This window comes from Egretta garzetta, unplaced genomic scaffold, assembly GCF_000687185.1.
Source record: "Egretta garzetta isolate BGI_Z169 unplaced genomic scaffold, ASM68718v1 scaffold41, whole genome shotgun sequence".
Lineage (NCBI taxonomy): Eukaryota > Metazoa > Chordata > Aves > Pelecaniformes > Ardeidae > Egretta > Egretta garzetta.
The window spans coordinates 697,370-719,466 of record NW_009258755.1 but is presented as its reverse complement, the minus strand read 5'-3'; the positions used below and the strand labels follow the sequence as shown (position 1 = coordinate 719,466).

The 22,097-nt window shown below is 39.4% G+C and overlaps 1 protein-coding gene across 1 annotated transcript in view; it reads left to right on the top strand.

Moving 5' to 3' along the window:
• The window catches only part of COL25A1 (collagen type XXV alpha 1 chain), a gene marked incomplete at its 5' end in the record, with an annotated part of 325,700 nt that overhangs the window by 263,448 nt on the left and 40,155 nt on the right, over positions 1 to 22,097 (top strand). Inside the window, 5 exons of the mRNA XM_035888891.1 lie at positions 3,045 to 3,077; positions 3,241 to 3,276; positions 7,230 to 7,274; positions 21,186 to 21,248; positions 21,963 to 22,031. Of these exons, the coding sequence (XP_035744784.1) occupies positions 3,045 to 3,077; positions 3,241 to 3,276; positions 7,230 to 7,274; positions 21,186 to 21,248; positions 21,963 to 22,031 (246 nt within the window). The remainder of the gene's footprint in view (positions 1 to 3,044; positions 3,078 to 3,240; positions 3,277 to 7,229; positions 7,275 to 21,185; positions 21,249 to 21,962; positions 22,032 to 22,097) is intronic.

Sequence of the window (22,097 nt, the reverse complement as noted above, 5' to 3'; positions counted from 1 at the left end):
CTTGTGGAGAGCTTAGGAGGGTGTTTTCTGAGAGATGATTTAGGAGTGAGCATTAAACTTGGTGTCTTTACATTACATTTGTACTACCTTAACACAGATTGTATTCTTTCCTGGTCTTCAGCATAGGGGAAATTTTTGCTCTATGATCATTATGTATAATTCCAACATGAATTTGCCAGCAATCGCTAATCATAGAAGTGTTAGAGGAAAACAGAATTACTATTACAGCCACATTTAATTAACGTGTTCACAAATTAGCCTTGACTTTCTTTCTATATTTTTTTATTTGTTTGTTTGGGGTTTTTTTAAATTTTTTTTTTTTTTATTGTGTCTGCACTTTCTCTACTGGTGTCGTGATCATCTTGAGGAGGCAGATAAACTTCCCTTGACTACAAATAATGTCAGGGTTTCAAAGTAGCTCAAGAGCATTCCTTCAATGTTTTCCACTGGGTGCTTCCTATTGGGCAGGAGATTAACATAAAAAAACCTATGTTTTAAAAGAAGCAGATGAAATCAAGTTCCAGCAAATTTCACAGCATTGATGCAGTACGCTTATACATATCTTCTGTTATAGTTTTTCCCTGCTACACAACCTGTGCCTTGTGTTTGGGTAGTTCTGAAAAGTTTGGGCATTATGGAACTGCACTACCAGATGAGCACTGAAAGTTTTTGCCAGCTGAATACTTGTGGGGAGGAGTGTAAAACTTATTAAGGTTCATTTTTCAAAGGCTGGTTTTGAGAGCTGCTGGAGGTACTGTTCAGAGATGAGATAAGGCTAGTATCCTTTCGGTTCTCAGGTGTTCAGCCACATACCCGTACAAACCCTTCCTGCTCAGTAAACAGGCCTTTAATTTTATGTAAATAAATGCAGAGAGCACTGCAGTAGATAGTAAGGCTACACATAGGCTTAAGAGATGTAGTTCGTAGTTCACAAAACTTAAAAACATTGCTTTAAAAGCTTAAATAATGTTTCTGTGAGATAAATACTAAATTTTCATTTATATGCTGAGAGAGAGAGATCAGGTGGCAACAGTTTCAGACTTGGTTTAGGAACGGGTTCCTGCTTGTGCAATTAATGTAGCTTTGTTTCCTGAACTGCTGTACCTTAACAGTTGGAACTGATGATCTTAAAGGTCTTTTCCAACCCAAATGATTCATTAATTCTACCTAGTGGCTCTCAGAAATGCGGACTTGGGTGCCTAATTCTTGACCTGTGACTTAAGAAAGAAACCGTCTTTGTTGTATTTTCCTACTTTGAAGACAATGTCAATGCCAGACTTGAGCTCTTGCTTCTACTCTTCTACTGTAGCCTTGGTCCCTAGAAACTACCAAGTATCTTCCTTCTGTGTGCATGTTCCCCCACTAAAGTTTCTTCATTTTCAAACAGTCTGACTCTCAGAGAACTGAGAACATGTTGTACCATAATTTTTTCTTTAATCCCATATTAATTTTCATTCTTGCGTGAAGGTGGATTATAAATACTTTGTGTCTTATCTTCCCCGTATCCATCATTATCCTTTAAAATGTTTAACTGGTGAATGTCTTTTACCAGTTGCTTTGCCACTTTATAGCTATAAAAAGTCCTTGAGGCTTTGCAGTTGTACATGCTTGTAAGGGATATCAGCAGTATCACTCATGCATGTCTATCAAAATGAGGCAGTTCAGGTTTCCAGACATGAATCAACCCTTCATAAAACTGATTTTTGTTTTTTCTTCACACAAGAGCGAGCTGCAGTAACTGTGTAGAGGAAATCTGTTCCTATTCTTCAAAGAGCAGTGAGCATGTTATCTGGTACAATTTAATTTTATGAGACTATTACCAAAAAGACCTCATACCCAAACCAACTTTAAAACTATGGCACTCACAGAACACTTCCTCCAGCTTCACCGCACCATCAGGAATGGGCATCCACTGTTTGTATTTTAATGCAAAGTATTGAACGTTTATACTCTGCTTAAACTTCTTCGGAGTAGGTTACAGTACTGACTCCTACGACACCAATGTAAATCACTAGCAGGATATTGGGGAGCTTGAAGTTGCTATTGTGTAGCAACCTGTTACTTTCAATGCACAATCAAAATATATTTTGAATAATGAATGAGACAGTTCTTCAAATATAAGCACTCTGGCCACCTTCAACAGCACGTAGTTTGACTAGAAAACTTTCTTTGATTTAGTTTTCTTCATTTTTGTTTGGTGTGTCATTAGGAAAATGTGGTAAAGTGAATATACAGGAATTTTAAGGATCCTGTGACAATTGTACTGAACTGGGAGCTAAAAGCTTCCTTGGCCAGGTCACTCACTGTTCTTCTGCCCTTGTGCATATGACTGCCGATCAAATCTAGTCAACCCAGCAGAACGCAGGTGAACCTTTGTGAATGCTAGAAGCCTCCTCAGAACAGAGACCTTTCCTGAACACATAAATTACCATAGCACTCTCATCCTATAAAGTATAACACTTAACTGCATTAAACTATCAGTTTAAATACTCTGGAGAGCTGTGGAAACAGAGCTATGACCTGTCCTGATGGGGATGAACACAGAGGTCACTGGTTTTTTTTTTTCAAGGCTAACCTTCATTAGCACAAAAAGCTTTGTCAGTTGAGACCTAACACTTGCCATCTGTAGAATTAGGTCAAAAATATTGCTAATATTCTTTGTAAATGGCAGTAAAGTATTTTTTATCTATACCAGCCATTTAGAGGTGTCAAAGTATGTCCCATCTTCTGGCTTCACAAAGATACAAAATCTCAAGTTATTACATCTACATTATCAGTTGTGAAATTTGAGGCTGTTATGCTGTTTGTATGAGTGAAACTAAATTTCTCTGCATGTTCTTGAAAAAAATACTGTTCCTTTTCTGCATCACACTGATTTAATTAATTGGGTAAATTCCTATGTAGCAGCACAGAGAACAGGTAATCTTACTATATAGTTACTTTGCTATATAATCTTGCTATACTCTTGCATGTTTTGTTATATCTGTTTCCTGAAAAACTGTACATATAATAAGTGTGATTATTTCTTGTGGATTTTGTATCAGGGTGACCCTGGTTCTTCTGCTGCAGGAATTAAGGTAATTTAGTTTTAAAGCAGTTGTACAGGGAGAAGAGGGGTGGTTGGTCTGTGTTACTTTGTAACGTCACAGATATTTGGGGTACCTTAATGTTACAGTTTTCCCCAGCTCTATTTTTAATCCATTTTGTCAGATCTCATGTCTTCCCTCTCTTTCCTTTTAGGGTGAACCCGGTGAATCTGGACGGCCTGGACAAAAGGTATTAGTTGGAAATGTTAAATTTTCCTTTTTCTCTCTGTTGGATTTGTGATAAACGATGTTACACAGATGTTACCAGTGGCACTTACCCATACTAGGGTGATCCCAAGGCAGTACAATTTAACAGCCTGTACACGCTTGGTGTATGATCATTTTGTATTTCAAAAAAGCACAGGAATGATGATATTAATTAGCATGAAAAGCAATAGTAGAATAACCCACCTACTCTTCTAGCCACAGCACACCTTGCATTGAAAGCTTACCCAGTTGCAGCTGGTGAGACTAACAAAGAACGGCTCTGCTCTTTGAGTTGTCACAAGTTAACCCTGCATGGTTGACTGAATATTAACCGTCAGGCCATGGTACGTTATTACTTCTCATTAGGAAGAAAATAAATATTGACTAGAAAGCCTTTCACATGCACTTGTGAGGGGAATCAAACTGTCGGAAGCATGCGGCATGTTTGGAAGGACATAGACCAGCTAATGCTGCCCTGTTCTTCCTTCCAGGGGAAGAAATTCCCCTGGGTGCTGCGTAGCTGAGGCTGCTTTTGCAAATAAAGGTCCAGCAGGAGCTGTAATGATTCTGTGCTGCATGAGGCCCTCTGAAGCTGGGGAATTTCCTCTTTGAATCCATAGTACATCAAACACAGTGAATTCTGTGCCTTCAGCTGCCTTTTATGAGAGTAGGAGGCAGGTCCTGCTGGGAGAGCTGGTGAAAGGGCAAAGAGAAGGGGCAATGAGGGAACCAGATTTTTGCTTTGCAGGACTGGGGTTCCCTTGGGAGTCTTCAGCACCATTCTTGCCTCTTGTAACATTGAAAAGTACCCACTGCTGCCAGAGTGGAGCAGAGTCCAGCTGCCAGCTGAGCTAGCAGGTATTCCAGACAGACAGCCAAACGCTAAAATTCTATATAGTGAATGGCAGTACAACCGTTTTCTAATACTCAAGGTCTTTTGGTGACTAAGCAAAACTCCAAAACACACATAAATATAAACTAAGAAGTTAAGTCTATCGTTTGAGAAATTATAACTGTCATAAATTATAACAGACTAAACAAAGGCTATTATGGTTGCAAATGCAGTTCTTTAGGAAAATGGAGTTTTAATTAGGAAAGGTAATCAAAGTAGTTTAAGGCTATCTAATCCACAGAATCATTCAGTGTGCACTCTGCAGTGTATGCTTTGCTTGGGTAATAAACTAGAAAATGCACTTAAGAGCCTGTTGAGATTCATACTCTCATTAGCTGTCTGCCATGGAGGCAAAACTAGCAGTGATTTATCAGCGGGCTCCAGGATCTCAGTCCCCAGGCACTCAGGCTTGATCTCGTTTAGGTAACATAGGTAAGTGAGAGGTATGCAGTTCAAACTTTCTATAGTCTGAGCTTGTTCACACCAAAGGGGGCTTACAGCGTTCTTTCCACTTCACCTCACCTCCCAAGCTTCCAGTATGCCCCATTCACATCCCCAGCCCAAACCAGCAGCTCCTGTAATGCACTTGTTCAGAGTGCCTCTTCCAGCCAGGTGCTCCGTGTCTGCTGTTCTGCCCCATGCTTAGCAAGGACTCGCTCACTCCACCTGAGGTTGTGGGGGACCCTGTTTTCAACTGGAGGCATGTGTCTGCCCTCTACCTCATCTCAATACTTTTCCCACTACTGTGTCCCATTCCTATCTCCTTCCTGTATCTTCCCTTCTTCCTTATATTTTACTTCTTCCTCTTCTTCCAGTTATTCCTTATCCATCTTCTAAGGACAGATAAATATTGACCTTCCCACCTGAATATGATTTACATGAAATGAAATGTGATGGTATTTCAATGGGCTGACAGGGCTGTTGGGTGCCATATGTATTGCAGAGGTGACAGAAGAACCTGCCCTGCCAACCTTGACATTATGAGATGGAGTTAGCATACAGCCTTGGTTTCTGTCAAAGTCATTCCTCTCATAAATCATACTCAGATCTTTTGTACCAGGAAAGGTCCAGAAAAGAAAATATGATACATTCATCTACAATACTAATTCTAATGAAGCACTAGCGATTTCATTGTTTTTCACATTGTTTAGTGTATCTTTGAGGGGCATTTTAAGTGTTTGAGATTACCGTGACTCTGAACTGGCTTTGCTGGATCCTTTCTGCTTGTTACAGTGGGTCTGTGGAGGTTAGCTCTGTCCCAAGACTAAGCAGTGACCTACTGCACCAATACTAATATATGAGCAGCTATAATTACTCAAATGCTGTGCTTAGAAGTGAAATTGAATGCTTCTCATCATCAGATGAGAAAAGGTCATGGTAGCGGTGTGGTATGTACGGCTACTCAGGTAAGAAACCGAAAGGGAAAGGGGTAGGGTTTTGGAGCCAGCATTTTGTCAGGAATGAGTGCAATGGAGGCCTTTTAAAGGCTTGTTCCTTTGCAGGAGTGACAACCCATTTTAAGCTTTAGAAAGTGTTTGATGACTTACCAAGAAATAATAGTGTCTATTGAAAATGGTATCCTAGCCTCTACTCTTTCATCTCATTTTACAGTTAATACTTTGAGACTGGAATCTTTCCTGTGCTTTTAGGCAATGTGAACAGTTAAAATTTTGGAGTAAATGAAATGGACAAAGAAGCTGCTATCAGATCCTTCTATAACATTTAAAAAATCACTCCATTTGGTAAAGTGATTTGCAGACCATCTATTGTATTTTTTCAGTTTGTGGCAGAATGTAATTTTGTTATTAACGCTTCAAGTCTATTTAATACTACTGCCTCAAAGAAATTTATTTGGGTACTGTAGTCTGATGTACATCAATATTATCTATATGTGTGTTTCTGTGTATCTATGCACGTGTATATGAGAGTGTATGAATGTATGTGTGTGTGTATACACACACATAGAAAATATTTTAATAGCACAATCTGTATGAATCAACCCAAACCACAGAGTTGAAATCTGGATTTCTGTAAAGCTCAGGAGTGTATAAAATCTGGAATATAGTTCAACTCATTATAAAGGTAAAAGTTGGCGTCAGAGTTCAGACCTGAGCTTCCAGAAAGTTCAGGGAATATTCAGATCCAAGGTGCTGGTTAGAATCCATCTCTGTATTAAAACAAAATCTCCAGCCTTTAAAATAATGTTTTCTTCACATGTTATTGCTCTTTTTTTTTTTCTGTTCATCATTTTTATTTCCCTAGACAACATCTTTCCATTTAGCTGATATCTCAAAATGACCATTTGTGCAAATGTTGTCATTCTTGTCTTAGACTAATATCAACTTCATTTCAAAATTAATATATTCAGTTTTCAAATCCTGTTGCAAAATTACCCTTGCAAATGCAGTACCATAGAACTTTTTATTGCAATTTTAAATAAGCAAGGTGTTTCTGGGTAAAGCAATAGAAGGTTAAACTCCCACTATCCTTCATGACACCACGTATACAGATAAATAGAAAGCACTGAAATGATGCCACAGATAGCTCTATAAAAATGGCAGCCCAGTTATAATTAGGCAGTCCTGCTTGAATTGTGCAATTTAAACCGAGCTCTTCTGAATTGCTTTGTAGCTAAATCAGACACTTACACAGCACAATATCTAGCTGAGACTTGAAAATGGAACAGAATTAAGCGTCCGTTGTAAGTATGGAACTGAAATGGCAGCATGTAAAATGAACCAGCGTCACTCGTTTTCTTCTCTTGTGGTGAAGGCTAATGTGCATTGATTTTTGGCTTTCCTGACATGGATTTTCTACCTGGGCGTCATCTTCACATCCAAAGGTTCCCAGAAGATATCTAAATTCTTAACATGACTCTTACTAATTGTACATGTACGTCACTCATTTTGAAAAAATCAGTCCTGCTTGAACTGACTAGCAGTCACCTATGCTCTTTTATCTTGCTGCAGAATATACAAAGGTGTTCACTGGATAGTGACCGTAACTGAATAATGTCTGTAATATTATGTAATTTTCCTGTATAGGGTGAACCAGGTCTTCCTGGGCTTCCTGGACTCCCTGGGATAAAGGTAAATAAACTGTAGTCTCTCTTGTACTGGGGGGACACTACAAAGGTGGGGGGGGTGGTGCAAGAATGTGGCTAAAACAGACTTACTGTGCTTATGCTGTATCTTCTTCTGAGTCTCTGGTATTGAGCTGGGCATTGTCACAGAAAGGTTTCACATGGAAAATCAGCTAAGAGTCTATAAGTAAGCAAACAGTACATCTTAATTTAAAAAGTGAAGTAGAACATTGCATTCTAGTGCTTTTTAAAAAAAACCCTAGTATAGTAGGGAGTTATATTTCTATTTAATGGAAGAGGGTTGTCATCAAAGTTTTACTTGGTTTCCACTTTGATGGGTGTTTTCCAGTAGCAATAGTCTACTGAACATACCAAGCCTCCAGCCAGAGAACTGCATTAATTATACACTGAACTGGCTCTGTCAACAAAAATACGCTGTGCTCCATTACACAGCAGTGATTTCCACTGACAAGTCAAAATGTTTTAATAAGATTCTATTCAGTATTAGCTACAGCCCCTGACCTAATACCTGGTTTAGTCCCTGGCTTCCGGTTTGTCTGGGATCTTTAGGTAAGCTGATACAAAAGACATGTGGCTGGTTTAGTTCTACCATAAGTGGTTGCATTGGGAGTTGCAGACACTTGCACAGCTTGAGCTGTAACCGTATAATGCTGCACAAAATGAGTGGATTCACATATCCTGAGTGAGTGCAGATTAGGATGGTTGCTTCTCCTTCGTGGCAAAGACTGTCCTCTCAGAGAACAAAATCTCTCTGAAGCTTTTTCTTTACATTCCAGCATGTGCATATCTCAGGAGATAGTTCATTTCATTTCTCCAATAACAAGGAGAATAAGCCAGAGGCCAAACTCCTGCCCATTTTGGTAGGATTCAGGATTTATCTCAAGGAATGTAACATTTGCAGTGGTTTTCTCAGGGGACCTGTGAATTGCCACAGCATTCAAGCATAATGTCCCTTCTGTGTTTCTAGTGAATTATGGGAAGAATTGAATGTGCATATTAAAGTTTGTATAGTGTAATACCTGAAAATATAGTTCCCAGGGAGATTGTTCATTTTCTGCAAGAATGAACCCTATATTGACTAGTGACGATCACATAGGAGCAGAGTTCTTCATGTCATGGAACTGTATTTTTATAAGGCATTTTGACAGCAATCCCTATTCTGTTTACTTTAACAGTGAGCAAAGAGGTAGCTCATTTGGAGGTCAGTGCCAGTGTCCTGGGGCACTTGCCAAAACCCGCTGGGGTTATGGCTGCTCTTTGGGGATTCCCTCTTCATACAGATCATGCATGTCCATGCATATCATCAGCAAGTAAATAAAAAAGTCTAAATCTGTGTTTCTGCTCTGGGAAAGTTACTGCTGTTAAGTTTTATTTGTAAGAATGGCAGCTTTCAGATTCACCTGAAAGGCAAAATGTGAAGTGAAAAATAGATGAAGCGTGGGAGTTTTGCCCAGTGAAAATTTGTTTCAGAATTCAGTGGAAAATTGTACAGTTGCCTGCAGAATAAAATGGAATAATTTGGTCAAATATTAATCCTTTTGGAGAATGCTAGCTTCTATTAAAAATCCAAGCCAGAGGGAGATAGTGGTGGTTCAGTGAAGAAATTCCACCTAGTGCAATTCTGCATTGAGGTGCTTAGATGCACCCTGGATGGTGACAAGCAAGCCAGCAGAACATGCATAGGAGAGAGCAAAGCAGATCAGGTCACGTCAGACTTGCAGGATGGGTGCTGTTTTGCAAACTTTCTTTAATTAAGAAGTCTATAGAAAAAAGCCTAGATTTTTCTGTCAGAGAGACTATGCCTGTGGCATGAGAAGCAGCAGCAGAAATCAGAGACTGGCTGAAGTTAGGAATACGGGCACTCATCAGCAAAGGAAAACCAGTAGTTTACCCCCTTTCCTCACCCTCTGTTTTAGCAAAGGTTTATGTATCACTGTAGTAAAGTCATCTCATTGATTTCCAAGAACAACCTCAGTGATATCTTATGGAGAAACAAATTTCCAGTGAACTGATGTTGACTGAAAGCTACTTTGAAATAACAGTGACTGGATGAGCAACTTGAGCATGGAGGCAATCCAGTTGTCTGGACTTGCAATTTCTTGGTGCTGTCATGGTGTTACCACACAAAATTGAAAGGAATCCTATTTGGAGCATTGGCCTTTCCCCCCCCACACCCCCCTTGTTGTTTGTTACATTTTTTTCAGAGCCTCTGGGACCTGATTGCATCAGGACTTTATAAAGCTCTCTAAGATACACCTTTGCTATTCTATCTTAATAGTGATGGGCGGTGGTGGCATAATGCAACAGACGTAGTACAAACCTCACACAATGTCATTACAACACCTAGGAACTTGTTACAACATGTAAGAAGTTGCCATAAGGGACATTTTTCCTAACACTTTAAATGGACTACAGAGTTCTCGTGCATTTACGTGCCAGCACAGTAGCTGTCAGCAGGGATTTTGCAGGCTATTCCCAAACTTTGCAAGACAGACATGTGGCAACCCAAGCAAAGCACTAGCAGGGGTATTTAAGAGAAAGTGACAGGGTTCAAGACAAGGCAGTGGCCATTTAATCTCCTTCACAGTAGGAAAACTTAAATATTCTTGTATTCCTGGAATTATTTTGATAGTATTCTTGTTTTCTGCAGTATTGTTCTCTTCAGTTTCTGTTATGTTATGTAGGCATGCATATGCATACTCAAAAGTCTTCTACAAAATCTTCTGTTGAGGTCCCTTGCAGCTAAAAAGATTTAGGGTTCTCACCACACTTTTTGATCTTTTTTAAGTCTTTTATAACTGGAATTACAGAATGTTCTCCAAATTTGTGTCTTCCTATGATGTTCTAGAAATTAACATATTCTATTTGTTTTCTGGCTTTTGCCCTGAGTTACTGGTAAAACACATTTCCCACATTTCCCAAGCAGGTTTGAAAGGTCAGCCCTAGGTGGCAAGTGCTGCTGAAGTGCATAAATTCCTATAGATGAATGGGTATATCTTAAACCTGTGTTCAACCAGCCAAGTAGTCAAGGAATGGGGACAATATACTTTCTGGAAATTAGATAAATGAATAGCAAAAGTTCATATCCATTTGATATTCAGTAACTCAAATCACGCAGGTGATTTCAAATGAATAAATTAGTTGTCTGAGGATCTTGTTTATAGAGCTTTTATGTTCTAAACAGCTTTGGAATTGTTGGATGTTGATGGACTGACATGTACAGGCATCATTGAGACAGATGAGAAGAAAGAGGCAAGAGAAGACTCCATGTTGCCCAATTTTCAAAGAATTTCCTTTAGTATCTTCTAGTACTTCCATGTAAAGAAAAGAAGATCAAGACATGGGGATATTCTACACATAGGAAACTCTCGGATATAGTTCTCCTAGTCTTAAATATTTACCCCTTGATTGTTGCATAAGGAATTTAAATCTGTTAGTTGAACTACAAATCTGCTTTCTTGTGAATGAATCTTTCCGCAGTGGCTGGCTGTATTATGAAATGTTGTAGGTAACTGTGCACATACAGAGCACTCTTCACAAATGCTAAACCAGCCTGTGAAAACATAAATGCCATGCCAGGCAGTGGACCATATCTTTTCCAGCTACATTTCATCTTTCTTCTCATGCTTGAAGAAGCTTCCCAAGGCATCCAGTCCAGTATGCTTGAACACATAGCCAAACTACTTAAAGGATTAATAAATACTAATCACTGGCAGAGTTTCAGCTTCTTACAATGACATTTCAATTAATTAATTAATGTTCTCAGGAACCTGTTAGAGCTTGGTTGAACGTGATACTGGAGTCTGAGTGAACAGCAACATTGGACAGACATGCAAGTATCTTATCTGAATTTCGAGTATGCAGCAGGGTCTTTTATTACTTGCGTTTCTAGACCCATTCACTATGCACATGCGGATGTTTTGGGAGTTCTTCCTGTTCTTTTTCATTCTCTCCTCGTTGTCAGTTGGTGCCATGGAGGAAACACAAGCGCAGTCAGTTATTTCCAAGACAGTGATGAAGCTGTCTGCGACATGCTGGAGAAACGTTTCTCAAGCACCTGTTGCTGTTTAGGAATGGCTGGAAACTTAATGAGCCCTTGAATGTGTTCCACCATGTCACTTGGGAAGTGAGTAAGGCACCTAAACACAGAATATTAACTCATCGCTCTGATATCCCCCAACAGACGCGAAGCAGACGCAGAATACTTTCTATGAAACACAAACTTCATATATCTGTTTTATGGCATAACTTTTACGGGATGATACGTACAAAGCAGTGCTCACTTACTGTAATGGAAATCATGCGTACCCTTATTCACTGTAGTGTCAGGGGTCTCTCAAATCCACCGTGTTGCATTTTCTGGCATTTGGGCAGTACAGTCCTCAACTTCAGCACTGCAGGGGGAAGCCTTCACAGAACAGAAGCCTCTTCTCAGTAGCACTACTGTATGCAGGATCTGGCTTTTCTTTAGCATTTCTGGCATCTGTCCCTCTGTTTTTAAAACAAATACTGAAACGTTTGTGAGTGCAACTCAGTTTTTATTCTACCGTGTTCAAGAAAACTGCTGTTGAATGATTTGGGACAAGAAAAGAAAGGCTGCTTAGCCCTTCTGCTTTTGGGAGATAGGGAAACTTTTCTGTGTTTTCAAATCCAGTGGAACTGGCTGATTCAATAGACTTGCCAGTATGCAGCATCTTGTATCTTTGTATACCATTAGTTTGGTTTGACTTCCCCAGGACTGTGCCTGAGCAAGGTTTCAGAAGAACCTGGATAATGATACGGGAATTTGAATCAAGATTTTTTTCTTTTCTTTTTATGAAAGCAAAAGCAGCTCTAATTTTCGTCTGTTCTGTGCTTAAAATTCTTTTTTTTTTTCTGTTCATACTCAAAGATCTTATGCTGTGACTTTCCTGATTTCATGTAAAGACTGAAAAGTTTGCTGTTCCACAGAACTTATTTTTTTTTTTAGCTCTAGAAGAGTTGATGCTCCTTTCATCCAGTAAGTTCTGTTACAGAAGAAAACTTTCAGAGAAAATGAGAGGCAGAATTTTTAAGCTGGATGCATAGAAGTTAGTCTCATATTTAAACTCTCTTAGAAAAGTGACTGTGGTTGAAGCTCATGTAGATGTTGCTCTTGTCATCTGGTAGCAAAATGAAAGGAAATCTTCAGATTTCCTACTAAATGGTAGTTCCAAGCATGTAATTTTGGAGTCAGCGACATTTACCGCCTACAGGAAAGTTCTTCAAACTCCCCTTTTCCCCCAGGAGTTATTAGGAAGGCTGAGCACATTTCCCTAATGCATTTTCCCTTTCCATATTTCCATTCTTCTTCCTGTTTCTCTTCCTTGTTAGCGACTGTTACCAGGAAACCTGCAGGGTCTTTATCTCTTTCTCCTTCCATTTTTTCCAGGACTCAGATATTCTCACCCAGGCTTCAGTTCATCTTTATCCTATAGGTCACCATACCCAGAACTCTTTCTAGCCTGAACTCAGGAGCTGGAAGGGACCAGCTGACCCTGTGACAGGCGTCTCCGAATCCTGGATACAGAGATGTGCAGAACATGTTAATTGCAACAATTGAAAATTGTGGGAATTCAGCTTCAAGCCCTGCTTTATAGAAACTTACGTTCTGCCCAATATGCACTTGCCTTACCTGAAAATATTTATTTTGAAATATTCCCAAGCTTTCATCACTCACACACAGTGTTCTTAAGAGTGGCTCACCTGTCTGAGTAGAGGGCAATGCGCAGTGTAGTATAGGTCAAATACTGAAAAGTAGACTATAATGAGGCATGTTCTGGGTGAAAATGGGAACTGGTCTAAAAAACTAGGACTTAGTACCTGCATTTGGATGGCTAGTTTTCAGAAGTAGCTCTATGCATGTGTAGGTAAAAAAGATAAAATGAAAGAAAAAATTGCACAACTGTGCAACTTAATTTTCAGTATTCAGTTTCCAGAGTGGAAGTATATATGCAAACATATAACTGTATGTATGTAGTTACACATCTAGCCTTGTTCATTCATTCCTAGCTGTCTGGTTTCCATATGCTATAGCAGTAATCACTTGCATAGGGTAGACATATGATTTCCCAGACTTAATTTTGAGAATCAAGGCCAGAAAATTAAATCATCATTAACATTGGATGGTATGCACGTGTCAGGAGTGTTTACTGGGGCATTCTTCGCGATAAATGCAGCTCTTATTAATCCGTCAGAAACTATATCCTCCAAATCGTGGAAGCTCTCCTTTTCTGGAAAAGGCTAAAACATAAGTAACTGAAACACAGGATATTGTTTTCTCTAAAGCTATTACTAGTTGGAAGACTGAGCTTTTAAGGATCTATTTCACACCTTCTGTTCTACAGCGTAGTATAGTTTTTCCAAATCCAAATTTTGAACACAACTGAATAGTCTGAAATTCCAATATTCTGTTGAATTCAGAAATCAAGTATTTTGTCATCCACAAAGAAGACTTGACATCAGTAATCTGAAAGTTTTTCTGTGCCTCAAATACACAATTTTAGATTCTCAGAAATGAGTGCATGCAATAAAGTTCTTTATCTTTCAGAGTAGCAACAAAAATTCCTTAGATTTGTCATCTGTTTTCTAAAGGAAACAATTTGAGGCCAGACTCTTAATAATTTAGCAGTTCAGTCATTGCAGAGAATTACAAACGAGGTACTCATTACAAGTTGTTTTTATTCTAATCCTCAAAAGTAGATACTGTGCTGACTTGAATTATAATTAGCCCTGAAGTAAGAAGTCCTTGATATGGCTAATGCATGTTGAATTAATCAGAATTATTACTGGTTCTGTTAGCACCCTTCCAAAGCAGCATACCTTCTAAGCAGGCAGAACTTAAAAGTGATGAGAAAATTAGGCCCACTAAAAAGCAATAAATGTCATATAAAGTAGGGCTAGTTGTGAAGCTTCAGGGTTTTAGCCAGGTTGTGAGGCAGTACATTTTACTACTTTAACTCGAAAAGAATTATAAAGGCTAAGCATGCATTTGGAAATTCTAAACCAGAATTGTTTTTCTAAGTTTAGAGACTGATTAAGGAGTAAAGATATTGTTTCAAATGCGATGAGTGAGGCAGACAGCCTGTTTTAACTGGCCATTTCTGGAGCCAATTCTGAACTGGTGTGAAAAGCTTTAACAAAGACCTTATAAAATGGGGTTAGGGTTTTTTATCAGATTTCCTTTTACCTTGCTCATTTCCTTCTTATTGAACTAAATACTGTAGTCCTCCTGAGAGCAAAATTCCCATGGACATCAGGCTACACATAAAGTTCCTTTTAATGCCCTTCACAGTGAGAAAGTAGTAAACTGCTGTTCTCTCTGACTTGTATAGTCTGAGGACGGCTGAGTTTCTAAGAAATCACTTCACTGGATCCGAGTGCCGCAGATAAAGGCAGGGCACGAGCAAGCACAGCTTCATCACATGCCCCAGACTGTTCTGTTCTAGACTCCTGAGGATTTGGCCCTCAGTAGTCTCCAGAGTGGAAAAGTTGCGGTATTTTGGATAGATAGCAATCTCAGAAACAAAATCTGAGGCAGCAGGAAGCAATTTCTAGAAAATCAACACAGGCATCAGCAAACCTAATCCCGATTTATTATAACTTCATAGTTCTTCTTCAAATTGCCTTGCATCTGGGTTTGGGGGGTGGGGGGTGGTTTCTAGCTCTTGTTCTATATGTCTCCACCTTTGCAGGATTCTTTCAGTAGTGTTAGGCAAGGAAAAGACATCATACTGGTTTTGTTTTAAATATGCCTTTGAGTGAGTCAGGGTAACATTTAAAACAAGTACACCCCAGTCTCTTGAAGTGATTAAAATAAGGACCCTTCTGTGTCAGTGCTTGTCAGAAAGGACACTTCGGGCTTTCCCAGGGACTGTGGCTTTTGAAGATTTTGCAGGCTGCCCCATACCAGATGCAGGCAGCGTTTGGAGAACTGCTAGACCTACAGGCAGGAGTTTGGGAACTCTGAGCCTGCCCCCAAGTTGTGTGTTGGAGCACATCAGGGTTGTCCTCCAGCCCACACAGCTAGGTTTTTTGTGTATGAGAACTGTGGTGTGGACTCACATTACCAGAATCCTCCACAGACATTCTGGATGCTTTGATGTGGTTTGCCATCCAGAGGAACGCACCCAGAAGTCCTGGCCTTGGCATGTTTGGACTTGCAAGTGAATGCCAGGGAGAGGTGTCTGTGTGTCCTGGCTCCGTGGTAGACCTGGCAGTCAGCCCTGGAGGTGCAGAGCTGCTGTGGTCCCAGCACTGAGGCAGACACTGAATGAAACGTTTCAGGACCAATGAACTATGTAATAAAGGTGAGAATTTGACATTTAAACTTCCCTGGCTAGTTTTAGTGCATAGCACTAGATAAGGATAAGGATTGAAATGACATTGTTCCTTGCAAATTCATGGTCTAAAGGTTGGTCGAGTCTCATTTCTATCACATAGAGAAAATAATGTAGTAATCTCATGTAGAAGGGATATAGTAAGTTGGCCATGAGAATTTAAAAAAAAAAAAAAAAAAGAAAAAATTAAGAGCTCTTGCACAGGTTTTATATCTGTCAAGGGAATAACTGGCTTCTGTGTTTTATGGCTTTAGTAACAATAAAATATTTTATCAGTAAGTTCAAATACTTTTGTTTACCAAGTAGGATAGCTTCTGTAATTTTAGAAATGGAAGTGAATTTATTTCATCATTATAGAAAAGTTGATGGTTTGGGTGCTTTTCTGCAGCACGGGTTTTCTCTTCAAGCAAACATTGATCTGCATGGAAAAATGTGTGTTATATTCATTAGAAGAATAATTATGGAAGGAAGAGCCTTCTGTGGGAAAACAGAGTATCCAACAACTGCTGTTCTCTACTGGTTGCTTGTATCAGCATAGAGCTGTGTATTTCGGGCACTGGAAGTGGACAAGGCCTGTCTGTGAGAACCAAGTTTCAAATAATTCTGTTGCTGTGCGTCTCAGGGGTTGTCCTCCAGCCCACACAGCTAGGTTTTTTGTGTATGAGAACTGTGGTGTGGACTCACATTACCAGAATCCTCCACAGACATTCTGGATGCTTTGATGTGGTTTGCCATCCAGAGGAACGCACGCATAAGTCCTGGCCTTGGCATGTTTGGACTTGCAAGTGAATGCCAGGGAGAGGTGTCTGTGTGTCCTGGCTCCGTGGTAGACCTGGCAGTCAGCCCTGGAGGTGCAGAGCTGCTGTGGTCCCAGCACTGGGGCAGACACTGAATGAAACGTTTCAGGACCAATGAACTATGTAATAAAGGTGAGAATTTGACATTTAAACTTCCCTGGCTAGTTTTAGTGCATAGCACTAGATAAGGATAAGGATTGAAATGACATTGTTCCTTGCAAATTCATGGTCTAAAGGTTGGTCGAGTCTCATTTCTATCACATAGAGAAAATAATGTAGTAATCTCATGTAGAAGGGATATAGTAAGTTGGCCATGAGAATTTAAAAAAAAAAAAAAAAAAGAAAAAATTAAGAGCTCTTGCACAGGTTTTATATCTGTCAAGGGAATAACTGGCTTCTGTGTTTTATGGCTTTAGTAACAATAAAATATTTTATCAGTAAGTTCAAATACTTTTGTTTACCAAGTAGGATAGCTTCTGTAATTTTAGAAATGGAAGTGAATTTATTTCATCATTATAGAAAAGTTGATGGTTTGGGTGCTTTTCTGCAGCACGGGTTTTCTCTTCAAGCAAACATTGATCTGCATGGAAAAATGTGTGTTATATTCATTAGAAGAATAATTATGGAAGGAAGAGCCTTCTGTGGGAAAACAGAGTATCCAACAACTGCTGTTCTCTACTGGTTGCTTGTATCAGCATAGAGCTGTGTATTTCGGGCACTGGAAGTGGACAAGGCCTGTCTGTGAGAACCAAGTTTCAAATAATTCTGTTGCTGTGCGTCTCAGCTGTGCACAGGCTAATTCTGAGTACACTATTAGAACCATGTTGTTAGTAAAAGTTTGCCAAATTAGTGGTGTTTAAAACAGTAATTAACATTGCAATGGGGATTTCAGCTGTTGTGCTTCTGCAAGTGAAGGTCCAAGTTTTAGCCAATTACAGGTTCTATAAAATGAAAAAGACAGCCACAGTGAACAGTGTGTCTTAGGGTTAACCTCTGATATTAAAGCTAGCCCCTGCCTCAGCCCGTAAAAGCTTTGATCATCATGGAAACCAGTTATGAATATGTCTAGATAATAATCCTCATAAAAAAATTGACTATCCTCTGAAGTAAATGACAAAGTGGGGGTTTTAGTATTAAATTCTGATGGAGCTCACATTATGCTAGTTGTACAGCATGCTGTTATCGGGTCCTTTTCTGTTTCAGACATTTTTTGATAAGAAGTAAAAACAAGCATTAACAAAGTTTGTGAATAGTAGTATATCATTTGCTGTCTGACCCACTAATATTTCTACCACTGACAATCATTTGAGGGTGAAAATGAGCATGAATAGAGGTAGTCTCTTAAAATATTAATATATCAAGCCATTAAAAATTATTCTTAAAAAGATAACAAACAGATCACTCCTGTAAACTGGAAGCAATTCACAAGCTTGTTGATTTTTTTTTTTTTAATACCAAGTTGCATGTGTCATATGATACAAATTGCTCCCAGCCCTAACAGTAGATGAAGTTCGAATGCTGGAATTCATCTTGTGGACTTCCTGTGCAACGTGGTGGTTTCTAAGCATTGATTTCATAACCGTGCCAAAGGGTTAAACTAAAATGCACAAAGAGTCATCGCTTACTGATGGCTTTCTATGCAGCTGCCAAATGGTATTTCAAAGAGTTCCTTATTCTTCTTCCAAAACTTGCCTGTTTAAGTCTTCTTTCCAGGTTTTGTGTTCCCTGCCCCTGCTTTAGCAGGCAAAAAAGCTTGTGGTAGATTCTTACTAGATTAAATGGGTTTTCTAATTGTAAGAAGTTGCAGTGAGATGTTTAGGAAAATATTATAAGTCTTGGTTATTCTCAGCTTTTCACGGTAGTTGGGAACAAATTCTGAGCTCTTTTAAGCAAGAGACTTAAGATCAGGAGATGCTTCAGTGAATCCCAGAGCTGCAGTGTTGTCACATCAAATTGCAGGCCCGAGCTAAGCCTTTACTCTTGCTTTCCTGTAGCTATATGCCAGCTAAATCATAGATGTCATATATTTAAAACAAAAACTAAAACCCTTAGTCCTTGATTTCCTAACCTCATTGCTCTATGGCTCTGGCATCGTGTTTGTGTGACGGACTCATCAGAATGGTCGCTCCCTTGCCTTGGCATGGCAGGGACATCAGCACGCCTTACTGAGAGGATCTGTTTTCTTTACATTTCACACATCATTGGCAGTGCTAATGTTGATAGATTCTCATTTCTTTTTTTTGCTATCTGAGCGGCGTAAAGGATAAGATAAGCCAGGGAGCCAGCAATATTTGCAGAATATAATTGCAGGATACAGTAGGTACAATGAATGGGCATTGCTTCTCAGGTAAATATTTCTCTTCTGAGTAACTGAGACAGAAATGCCAGAGACAAACCTGATACAGTTGTTACCTCCACTTTGGATTATGCAGAACTATACCCAATGAGGATTTTAGTTAATGCCCTGTGCTGTGGTTACACTCAAGAGATCTGAAATACTAGAGAGGGCACGGCTTAGGTTCAAATCATCCACACATGTTGTCTTTTTACTTAGAAGCTTACTTCAGATGGCAAATCAGATCTGGCCTTTAATCTACTTAGCCTTGCTAACACTAGATAGAGGGAGAGGTCTGTGTTTTTCTTTATGTAGCCAGGTCTTAACTACTGCAGATTGTTTCAGGTGTGATAAGAATACACTGTTGGATCACGTCCAGCTTGGCATCCACCATAACCGACACGTCTCTCTCAGCAGAGCTGCAACTCAGACAGTCAGCTCCTAGTCTCTACATCACTTCTGATGATGTTTTAAAGCTCTGTGTCATATGCAAATTAAGCCACCAGCTTAATAGCCATTAGCTATTGCAAAGCACCTTTAGATCTGGGGGAAGGTGTGACTTCATTTTGGACTTTGGCCAGAAGTTTTCTTGTGGTATGCAACTGGCAAGAATTTGACTCAAAAGATGTGCATCAACCTCTGAGTGACACTCTTAAGCCTTACCACTGAAAAGATTGAATCTTGTAGTCACTGCAAGTTTCTTCTGCCCGAAGTTATAATTAGCTGGCCAAGAAATTAGCCCTGGTAAAGTCAGTATTAAAACAATCAGGGGCTATTGAGTATCTTCTCATTCTAAAATAAACCACTGAAGCTGCATTTTTCTTCATTTAATGACATTAAAGTGCTTCCATCTGCAATGACAACCTTATGTTACTCTTGCTGGTGTGCACTGATAAAAAGACTTATATACACTTGTAAGGGTGTTTTCCTACGACAGCAAAAAAAGGTGCTTCTCTGTGACATGTCTTAGTTTATTCCTTTGTTATCATATTCTGAACCATGGCCAGCTCAAACTTCATGTGAGAAAACTCATTATTTAGTTGTATTTTTTGATAATTTAAGTTGAGGTCACTGAGAGCGTGCTATGTATGGCCCTCAATACAGGAAAGATTTCTCTGGTTATAGGTTTGCTAGGGACCTTTTCTTTGAAGTGTTAATGATGGGATGCTGATGAAAGCACAGATGAATGTGCAAGAATAATTCCTAATTTTCTTGCCCATGGAGCATACCTGTATTTCTATAGAGGCTAAGAGGTGAAGAGAAATATTATCCAACTGCTTATATTCACTGTCTCTATATGTTGTCAGTAATTATATGAATACAGGATTATGACACCTCTGTCACAGCTCTTTAAAGAGGCATTTGGTGGGTAACTTTTTGTCATTAAGTTCAGGGATATTGTTAAAAGGCTAATAAATAAATCTTTATTAATTTGGTTATACTACTGATTTTAAAATTTAAAATAGCTTGTGGGTACATCTTCCCAATTTAAATTTCTGTGAAAAAAATTCAAGACTAAATATCAGGAAACCTTGTTCAGGAGAGTTTGTGAAGGAAAACGTATGGGTTGTTAATCTTCCGTGATCCCCCTTCAGGCATGGAGATAGGTAATAAAATATGCCCTTACTCCTCTGCTTAATGCTGCTTCTGCTGCAACTCAGCTTGATTCCTGCTACTTGTCTGTTATGTTTGTACAAATGGATGGGCAGGAAGGGAGCAGAACAGAGAGGGAGCGAGGAGAGCCGTGGCTCTTTCCGTGGCTCAACTGTTCACAGCCAGAGAATTTGTCCGAGTGCAGAGGACTGAAGTATTTTACTGTCAGAACAAGGAGGGAGAGAACCATGGTGCTGGGAGCCTCTGACTTGAAAGGAGATTGCTTTTGATCTCCTTTTTGGGGATGATGCAGCTAAGTACCTCCCTTGAAAACACATTGAAACAGTACCATCTGGCCTCTCCATTTGTCATTGCTTTGTCATACCCTTACCCTGTCTGCCCATCTATTCACACACTGCAATAGAAAACTACCTCATAACACATGCCTGAAACGAACTGTCCCTTTATAAATTTAGGAATCACTCGGAACTCCCCTCCTGCCTTCAGGCTTACTTTGATATTCGTTTGGTATATTGTTATAGTCCAGGTTGCTTATTAACAGTCCTTAACCTCCTAAAAACTGTTTGACACCTTCGGCTTCATTTGCATTTCATGTGCCGCGTGATGGCTTGCTACAAGAATTTATGCTGATGAAAGTTACCCGTGATGGAAAGTATGTCTGTGTAACTGTTGCGTCACAGCTGGAGAGCTGTAAGCGATATAGGGAAAATACTATCCAACAGAAGCTGGTGTTACTGTAATTACATACTGCTAAATAAATAATCTAACATTCCTCTCGCATTGTAATTTTAAAGGGTGAACCAGGTTTCATTGGTCCGCAAGGAGAACCCGGGTTACCAGGGCTACCAGGAACAAAGGTAAGGGTAATTGCTCAACACTCCGGTGTGAAGCCCTTAGAGCCAATGTCAAATTCAACTTCCTCAGCAAATAGCAGAGACTGAGACTGTACCAATGGAGAAAAAATGTGGGAAGTCATAGTTCATGGACCAGTGCTATGAAATATGTCTCTTTGTACTGACGGCCTCAAACAATGTGAAGGCAGATGTTATATCCATTCATAACTTAAGTTCATCCATTGCCCTTGTTCATGTTAGCATCCCAAAAGTTATTTGTTCAAGAGTCAGAATATGCATGACTGAAGAAACTATATTTTCATATGTTTTTGTTTTTTTTTTTTTAGAAAAAAAGTTGAAAGTGTGCGCAGGTATTAGAACTTTGATACTACACACCAGACTGTGAAAATATGGATCCACCAAACCTGTATTTTTTTTTTCTTTCTTCCTATGGATTTTTTTTAAGGCACTGTACGACAGTCTCACAGTTTGGGAATCTGTATTCTGGTCCTTTCAAAATAGAGAAAAAAATACATTACAATTTCCATGTCGATGTCTTCTTCTTTTGCCTTCAAGAAGACTGTATTTACTCAGGGGGGAGCTCCCCAACCTATTATGAGTCATAGATGAACTTGAAAAGGTTTTCTTCTGATGGTTTGGTTTCTCTGGTCATGCTGAGTTGGTGGTGTGCCGAAGACTGCCCGGTATTTTGTGCTACATGTGTGTTTGTTGCAATAGGGTGACAGAGGAGAGACAGGCCCTGTTGGGAAGGGTGAGCGAGGTGAACCTGGAGTTCCTGGACCAAAGGTCAGTCTGATTTTACATTGGAAATTTTTTGTTAGTTTTACATCTATGCACACATCTTTTCCTGCT